The sequence below is a fragment of the Ostrinia nubilalis genome, unplaced genomic scaffold (assembly GCF_963855985.1).
Source record: "Ostrinia nubilalis unplaced genomic scaffold, ilOstNubi1.1 SCAFFOLD_46, whole genome shotgun sequence".
Taxonomy (NCBI): domain Eukaryota; kingdom Metazoa; phylum Arthropoda; class Insecta; order Lepidoptera; family Crambidae; genus Ostrinia; species Ostrinia nubilalis.
The window spans coordinates 50,339-58,805 of record NW_026973581.1 but is presented as its reverse complement, the minus strand read 5'-3'; the positions used below and the strand labels follow the sequence as shown (position 1 = coordinate 58,805).

At 44.1% G+C, this 8,467-nt stretch overlaps 6 protein-coding genes across 27 annotated transcripts in view; 1 reads left to right on the top strand and 5 right to left on the bottom strand.

The window, feature by feature from the left end:
• Window positions 1-4: 4 nt before the first annotated feature.
• LOC135087546 (histone H3-like) lies at window positions 5-478 on the bottom strand (the record flags this gene model as incomplete). The annotated part of the gene is made up of 1 exon (XM_063982294.1): window positions 5-478. A coding segment is annotated over exon 1 (324 nt), but the record flags the coding sequence as incomplete, so codon positions are not given.
• A 673-nt stretch (window positions 479-1,151) lies between these two features.
• On the bottom strand, window positions 1,152-2,338 carry LOC135087537 (histone H2B). The gene has a single exon (XM_063982286.1). The coding sequence runs from the start codon at window positions 1,867-1,869 to the stop codon at window positions 1,495-1,497; it is 375 nt and encodes a 124-aa protein (XP_063838356.1). The 5' UTR covers window positions 1,870-2,338; the 3' UTR covers window positions 1,152-1,494.
• Window positions 2,339-2,612: 274 nt separating this feature from the next.
• LOC135087534 (histone H2A) lies at window positions 2,613-3,274 on the bottom strand. The gene has a single exon (XM_063982283.1). It carries the CDS (start codon window positions 3,180-3,182, stop codon window positions 2,808-2,810), a length of 375 nt encoding a protein of 124 aa, XP_063838353.1. The 5' UTR covers window positions 3,183-3,274; the 3' UTR covers window positions 2,613-2,807.
• Window positions 3,275-3,500: 226 nt separating this feature from the next.
• LOC135087525 (uncharacterized) overlaps window positions 3,501-8,467 on the top strand; it is a 44,432-nt gene continuing 39,465 nt past the window's right edge. For 13 of the 22 annotated variants that reach the window (XM_063982263.1, XM_063982246.1, XM_063982248.1 and 10 more), the window contains exons 1-4: window positions 3,501-3,788; window positions 3,990-4,178; window positions 4,831-4,910; window positions 6,831-6,923. Coding sequence is in view for 6 of the 22 variants with exons in the window: in XM_063982262.1 (XP_063838332.1) it covers window positions 4,004-4,182; window positions 4,831-4,910; window positions 6,831-6,923 (352 nt within the window). In the remaining 16 variants the exon portion in view is untranslated. Of the gene's footprint in view, window positions 3,789-3,989; window positions 4,183-4,830; window positions 4,911-5,903; window positions 6,058-6,830; window positions 6,924-8,467 lie in introns of all 22 variants that reach the window. The other 9 variants (XM_063982247.1, XM_063982243.1, XM_063982260.1 and 6 more) reach the window with 5 other exon arrangements.
• LOC135087523 (histone H1B-like) lies at window positions 4,935-5,897 on the bottom strand. The gene has a single exon (XM_063982240.1). It carries the CDS (start codon window positions 5,845-5,847, stop codon window positions 5,140-5,142), a length of 708 nt encoding a protein of 235 aa, XP_063838310.1. The 5' UTR covers window positions 5,848-5,897; the 3' UTR covers window positions 4,935-5,139.
• Window positions 6,930-8,465, bottom strand: LOC135087542 (histone H4). The gene has a single exon (XM_063982290.1). It carries the CDS (start codon window positions 7,977-7,979, stop codon window positions 7,668-7,670), a length of 312 nt encoding a protein of 103 aa, XP_063838360.1. The 5' UTR covers window positions 7,980-8,465; the 3' UTR covers window positions 6,930-7,667.

Sequence of the window (8,467 nt, the reverse complement as noted above, 5' to 3'; positions counted from 1 at the left end):
GGTTGGTGTCCTCGAAGAGGCCCACCAGGTAAGCCTCGCTGGCCTCCTGGAGCGCCATGACGGCGGAGCTCTGGAAACGCAGATCGGTCTTGAAATCCTGAGCGATTTCACGCACGAGACGCTGGAACGGCAACTTGCGGATCAAGAGCTCCGTGCTCTTCTGGTAACGACGAATCTCACGGAGTGCCACGGTACCGGGCCTGTAGCGATGGGGTTTCTTGACGCCACCGGTGGCGGGCGCACTCTTGCGAGCGGCCTTGGTGGCCAGCTGCTTCCTCGGGGCTTTACCGCCGGTCGACTTACGAGCGGTCTGCTTGGTACGGGCCATTGTACGTAAACGTAAAACAACTTTTCACAAATGCAAATTTTACAAGAGAGCGGAGCGGCGGGTCGTTCGACGTACGATCCTATAATAAAACATGTACGCGCGCGCCACGCCGTATTTATAGCCGACGATGTATACGCCTCTCTTTCTCACTGCGTGCGCGCTCTCTCTCTCGCTCGCTCGCTCGCACGTTTTTTTTTTTGTTTTTTTTCATTCGCTTTTAAAAAATTCAAAATTGTTTATTAAACCTACATAGATGTACCTAAGTAGTTTCATTTCATAAAATACTACTACATAATAAATACTAATGAACGAAGCCTCCTTTCAGGCGTATAATTTGCCTGTGCCAGGATAATAACTAGTAAGAAGTGTTATGTGTAATTTCCACTCAAAATCAACAACAAAGCAATAATTTTATTAGGTACATACATATTCTAGGCTAACTAATTAATTATTCTACGACAAATTATTATATTTTTGCGTTTTGAGTTTTCCTCTAGCGGGATATATTGTGTGAGAGTTTCTTTTTGGAAATTCAAAATATTGATTGATTGATTATGTACAAAAATGATACAAATATTTTATTTAAACAGTGAGTCTGCTGCAGTACGAGTACGTGTGTGAAAAGTATTATTTCTTAATTTAAATAAGTACTCGCTTAGTTGTTTATTAACTTCATAGTTCGTTCATAATTAATTTATATTTTTTCCTGTTATCTGCGAAAATTAAAATAATGCCTAGGTATTGTGTTGATTGATTCTAATTTACCTTCGATATTTTATAGGAGTCATTGTTATTTTTAGTTGACGATATTTTATTATTTTTTTCTCTAGTTCGCTCACTCTTCACTGACAAGCACAATCTGATACGTACGACAATAATTATTAATTATTTACAATGCTTACTATAAGCGAACAATAAATAAATAAATAAATAAGCTGTTGTGTTGTGCGGCGAATGTGTTAAATTTTTTACAAGTAGGTTACCTAAGTAGGTAGGTAAGGTACATTAACATTTATTTACGTGACACGCCATCGACAAGAAACTTTTCAATTTATGATATGCATTTTGTGGCCCTGAAAAGGGCCTTTTGTTTTTGTGTCGTGGTTGTGTTTGGTGTAAAACACCGACAACACGAACGACGACGACGACGACGAAGCGCTGCCAATTCACTTGGAGCTGGTGTATTTGGTGACGGCCTTTGTGCCTTCACTGACGGCGTGCTTGGCGAGTTCACCGGGCAGCAGCAGCCTGACGGATGTCTGCACCTCCCTCGACGTGATCGTGGAACGCTTGTTGTAGTGAGCCAGACGGGAAGCTTCGGCGGCGATGCGTTCGAAGATGTCGTTCACGAACGAGTTCATGATCGACATGGCCTTGCTGGAGATACCGGTGTCGGGGTGGACCTGCTTCAGCACTTTGTAGATGTAGATGGCGTAGCTCTCCTTCCTCTTGTGCTTCTTCTTCTTCTTGTCAGTTTTGGAGATGTTCTTCTGAGCCTTGCCTGACTTCTTGGCGGCCTTGCCACTTGTCTTGGGCGGCATGATTGTTTAATGGGATAACGACGATAATAATGTATATCAGCTTACAACAACTCGACCGTGCCGAGAGTGACGAGCGAATGTGTAAATTTTTCGGTAGATTGGGGTTTACCTCAGTTACTGTCAGTTCAAAAAGCGACCGCAACGCGGTGTCACTTCGACCAATAGTGTCGTCGCATTAACATGATATTTCTCTCTCGCTCTGTGCCGTCTCGCTCATAACGCATTACGGTCTGTGTTGTTGATGGGTGCGACGAGCGAGTGAGTGAGATGGCGATATGTGAGGAGCGTTTCTCTCGCTCACTCAACTCTCTAGTTTGGTTTCAGTTTTATAATAATAATAAAAAAAAAAAATGTATGTATGTAGGTAGGTAGGTAGGTACGTACGACATAAAAAATATTATGCAAGTGCATTACGAGTAATGTAGATTTACATTTTCTCTCTGTCTTTCTTTTCTCTCACGAAACGCAAAGCGCAAGCAAGATTTTAAAATTAATTTTAATAATATATAAAAAAATATTTATATCAATAGATCAATCGCATCACGTTATAAATACTAAAATATTTTTCTTAAGGATTTTTCATGCTCAAACTCGAATCTACCTATGTATTTACGTACGGGTATATTTTGTCTCTCTCTCTCTCTCTCTCTCTCATAATTAGGCATTTATTTATTTTGTCTGTTAACCATCATGCCGACTTTTTCAGACAATCAATAAATTATTCATTATATTGTGTAGTGATAGTATTTATTATTGTATAGTGTAAGAAGAGATTTGCACTCGTGTCAATCGTCAAGAAACATTTCATAAATACTCAAGAATCATATTGCGGCCCTGAAAAGGGCCTTTTTGTTTGAAGAAACGTGCACACTCTCGATCAATATGTATACAGCAGCAGAGTGCAGCATACATAAATGATGCGAAAACGCGGCGGCGATTTATGCCTTCTTCTCGGTCTTCTTGGGCAAGAGCACGGCCTGGATGTTGGGCAGCACACCACCCTGGGCGATGGTGACGCCGGAGAGGAGCTTGTTCAATTCCTCGTCGTTGCGTATCGCCAGTTGTAGATGTCTCGGGATGATCCTGGTCTTTTTGTTGTCACGAGCCGCGTTACCGGCCAACTCGAGCACTTCAGCGGCCAGGTACTCCATGACGGCGGCCAGGTACACGGGCGCACCGGCACCGACACGCTCGGCGTAATTGCCCTTACGCAGAAGCCTGTGGATACGACCGACGGGGAACTGGAGACCGGCACGGTTGGACCTGGACTTTGCCTTTCCCTTGACCTTGCCACCCTTGCCGCGACCCGACATGTTGTTGTAGTTTGTAGAGAAATAAATCAACACACAAAGTGAACGTGTAACGACGAGCGCGCGTCGAGACTGTCTGTGTCAATTTTTGTTGAGCGCAGAATATTTATAACGGCGCGCGCAAACCCATTAGTGGGGCGAACGTTTCACAGTCAGAAAGAGATAGATAGATATGCACGTCTCGCGCGAAATTTTCAGAAAGAGACACACTTGTCTTTCTCTTTCACTCGCTTCGCGTTGGTTTGTGACAGACCGCGCCGTGCTGATATAAATGGGAGAAAAAAAAAAAAAAAAAAAAGTGTTTTTCCTTTTCACTTGGTTAATTAATTTGATTTTTTTTTTTCTCTATGTAGGCAGATGTATGTGTGGTATAAAACGCGTTTCTTTTGAGTAATGGAAAAAAAAAAAAAAAAAAAAAAATTAAACGTCAGTGTCAAGCGCCGGCACCCGGCAGACAGGGCAGTCGGGCGGCGGGATTCTGGTGATTATTATAAAAAGTTGTGAAAGTTGAATGATAATACATATATTGTGTTATCATTTTGCCGCTGAAATGGCGAAAAGTGAACGACGACGCGCATCAAATGCAAGACATGTTATAAGTTAACTCAGGTGGCTACTTGTTGTTGTTGTTGTTGTTATTCGTTCATTCAGTTAGTTGTGTGTGTTGTGCGGTAAAAGCAAGTAAATTGAGCGCGATTTAAACGATAAATGAATATGTGTGCGAACAAACAAAGTACCAAAGTGATGCGTGTGATGTTGTTGTGGTATCATACACAGATACTTATGTGGTTTCTCCGTTCATAATTTCAGTTGGTGGTGCGTGAATGAACAATGTGTGCTGCTGGTGCTGGTGCTGGTGGTGTGGCGGGCGTGCGGGGCGGGCGGGCGGTCGCTGTCTGCGGCGGCGGCGGCGGCGGCGGCGGCGGCTGGAGGCCTCCGCCGCCCTCTCGCCGTCGTCGGCCGAATATTATCATGAACCGAACGGAACGATGCGATGGGGTGAGTGAGTGTTATTATTAATTAGTTAATTACCCGACTGCGCCAGAAGGAGGGTGTAAAAAAAGGAATTAAAAAAAAAAAGACAAAAACAAGACAACTTGTGCCCGTTTCCCATATTCTAATAGGTTTCTATTCCAAATCCGGATTTCAACTGTCAAATTTAATTCAGTTTTAGATAAAATTTTTTTACACATTACTATTAAAGTCTTATAAAAATAATAGACCGAACAGTTATTTTTAAACAAAAACAATTATTGATGTTCGACAGTTGACGGACAGATTTGGATTAGGATTGAATTTATCATAAACAAATTAATGCATTCGGAGGCATCAATGACTAATTAATTATTATGTTGGTGATAAATGTATTTGATGCCTCCGACTGAATTTGTGAACTCTTAACTAAGTTGCCTTGTTTTTATTAGTTATTTTTTAATTATTGTTTTAGATTGAATCGATAACTCATAATAATAATTTTTGTGTGTTACTCTCTTGTGAACGGTACCTTGTTGGTGATCAAATAAATAATATTGAAATAGTTGTTGATGCATAAAAGATGCATGTAGTGTGGTGTGTGTGGGTGTAGATAGGGGGTGCCTATATTATGTATACCTACATTAATTATTTAGTAATTCATGTGTTTGTTTTTCAGGACAGCAAGCAGCGGAGAGCAGGACTCGGCCTGCCTGCCTCTGTATTTAAAATGTGACTCGTCTATCGCAAGAAACACATGTAAGTACATGTTTGAATTATTTGTTAGCCCTGAAAAGGGCTTTTTAAAACTTTCGACGCTCCTCGCTGCAACCGCAGCCTCAGCCTCGGCCGTTGTTATGATGATGATGATGGGGTGTGTCAGTAGTACCACCACCAACACCACCATTACCCACGACAACACTGGCGGGCGTATGGGCGACACAACAAGTTGCTGCTGCTGGCTGACGCGCGCGGCGGCGGCGGCGGCTTACTTCTTGCCGGCGGACGCCTTCTTGGCCGCGGGCTTGGATTTCGGTGTTGCGGCGGCCTTCTTCGGTTTGGGCGCCTTGGGTTTCTTGGTTGGCGGTTTGGCGGTCTTCTTGGCCTTCGGCGCGGCGGCGGCCTTACCCTTGGCGGCGGCGGCGGGTTTCTTGGCGGCGGGCTTCTTCTTCGCGGCGGCCGCCTTCTTGTCCTTGGTGGCGGCGGAGGGCTTCGCCTTCGAGGGCGACGATGCGGCGCTCGAGGCGGCGCCCTTCTTCGCCTTGCCGGCGGCCGACGCGGCCGTCGCCTTCTTGGACTTGGCCGACGCTGCGGCGGCGCCCTTGGCGGGCTTGCTCGCCGCCGGCTTCTTGGATGCTGCAGATTTGGATTCCAATTTGAACGAACCGGAAGCGCCCTTGCCCTTGGTCTGGATCAAAGCGCCGGACTCGACGGCGCTCTTCAGGTACTTCCTGATGAAAGGTGCCAATTTTTCAGCGTCCACTTTGTACTGAGCCGCGATGTACTTCTTGATGGCCTGCAGCGAGGAACCGCTGCGCTCCTTCAACTCTTTGATGGCGTTGTTCACCATCTCGGACGTCTTCGGGTGGGTGGGCTTCGCTTTCGGCTTCTTAGCTCCTCCGGTCGCCGTCGCCTTGGGTTTCTTCGCGGGCGTCGCCGGAGCCGGTGCCTCGGATGCCACTGCTGTGTCTGCCATTTTTCTTTTTGTTATTTTGACTGTTTACGTGAACGAATCAAAACAATTAATTTCAGACGATGCTGCTGCTGGAACGCGACGAGCGAGCGAAACAACGAACGTACGTACTGCGACTGCGCGCGCGCGGAACGAGAGAAAAGAGGATGGATAGAGCGGTGTGTTAGAGCGGGACAAAACTTACGGTGCGAAACGACGCGTCATGGCAATACCGTAAGGAGAGCCTCTCTGTAGCTAGATGTTTTCTCGTACGAACACTTGAAACTTTTCACTAGCATGCATCTGAAAAAAATTAGTTTCGCGAAAAATTATTCAACATATTAGAGAATTTAACGCGTCACTGACATCTCCTATAGTGCTCCCGTGCGTCTGTGATGTATATGTCACTGTATGAATCACGATTCGAACGCTGCACGCGTTTATTTTCAACATTGCCAACCGGACCGACCGAGGGTCGTGTTTAAATGTTGTTTTTCTCCATTTATACGGTTATGATCGATATTTTTTCATGGACAAATTGAAAGCGAACATCCCAACGACCATACGCATCGATGAATCGTCAATATTGGTATCGCTTCGGACCGTATTTATCGCAATAGACTCGGGGGTCGTAAAACATGAACGGCGGCCTCTCCTGTGTCGTTTGTTAGGGCAGGCGATCTCGTAGTCATACGAACTACCTATGTTATGCTATTAAAATAATTGTAAATGTATCGATTGTGCTATTATAATATGAACATAATAAAAAAAATTAATTTTTCACATCGAGACACGATAATTATTTTGACGAAAGCGCCGCCCGCCATCTACAGCCGTCGTACCGTTCACAGACAGTGGGACGCGGGCGAGTGAAGATTCTTGCACGTCCATGTAAATAAACAAAATAATTTTACTGGGCACCTTATGCGTACTAGTAACAAAAAAAAAAAAAAATACGTTATATGGTACCTACACAATAATAACATTATTTATTTTTTATTCCGCAGGGACGGAGGAGTGTGGTACCTACGCGGTGCCGCGCTGCCGCCGCAGATTGATGGCGAACGAATCGAATCCACCAACGACGAGGCTGGTCACAGGTGCGACAGTAATATTTTATTATAATATCAATTTATTATTTTCACATAAATTTTGCTGTTGTATTATTTAATCTATATGAGTGATAATATGAAATGAAACATTGGTATAATGTATAATTATGTACCTACTCTAAAGACGTTTTATGACATTGACGCACTTATTTATAGTAATTGTTATTACAAATAAAATTTGTTTGACTTATTTAATATATTTTTTTTTACAAAACCCCATTTTTATACTTTCCACAATATTATTCCATAGCCCCGATTGAAACGTTCCAAATTTCGACATCAACAATAATAATTTACCTATCCATTCCATTCCCGTGCCCCCCTAACCTAACATATTGTGTAATGACGATGAAAGAAGTACATACATTTATTTTCTCAAACTCTTCTTATTTGCATAGTACAGGCAGGTAGGTATATTATATGTATGTATTTATGTGCTGGCGGCACCTAGGATAGGATAAATTTATGCGTGTGTGTGCGCGAGGTGTGCCATGCCATGTGAGAGCAATAACAGGAATTATTAATATAATATAGGTAGTTAATTATTATTGTGTAAAGTCTTCGATAGAAACAGTCATTATAATTAACGAAATTTGTGCGGCCCTGAAAAGGGCCTTTTGTGTATTTGTGATCGTTTTGCGATCATCCTCGTAGCGTCGTAGTTGCGCCAACAACAAGCAGCGCGGCGATGATGATGCGCCACACGACGACGATTCAGCGGCAGCGGTTGGTTTAACCACCGAAACCGTACAGGGTGCGACCTTGACGCTTCAGAGCGTAGACGACGTCCATGGCGGTGACGGTCTTCCTCTTGGCGTGCTCCGTGTAAGTGACGGCGTCACGGATCACGTTCTCAAGGAACACCTTCAGCACACCACGCGTCTCCTCGTAGATCAGACCGGAGATACGTTTCACGCCACCTCTGCGAGCGAGACGACGGATGGCGGGCTTGGTGATACCCTGGATGTTGTCACGGAGCACCTTCCTGTGGCGCTTGGCGCCTCCTTTTCCCAGACCCTTTCCTCCCTTACCGCGACCGGTCATCTTGCTTGATTTGGTTCAGTGGTTTCGATTTACACGTGCGCACACCGATAGTGTGTGCGAGAGACGATTACTCGAACGAGACTGTGCCCGAAACTAGGCAGAGCCTGACTTTTATATCATTCGTAAAGCGAACGAGGGGCGGGCGGCAGCGGGGGGGCCATGTCTTCTCTCACTCTCGCGTGTGCGAGCGCTAGTGCGACAGAGACGGAGTATCGTTGATGATTTTACTTTAAAATAAGTACCTATATATTTTTATATTATGTTATTATTATATTAAGTAATAATTAATAAATTCCATTGAATTAAAAACAAATTAATGGAAAAGAAAAAGGGGTTCCGTCTCGCTCTCGACTAAAATAATGCGTCACCACTCGCACGACAGAGATGGAAATATTCAACACATTCTCTCTCTCTCTCTCTCTCTCCCTCGCTCGCTCGCTCTACGTGTTATATTTTTCTTAAAAAATAAATAAAATCATCAATATCAA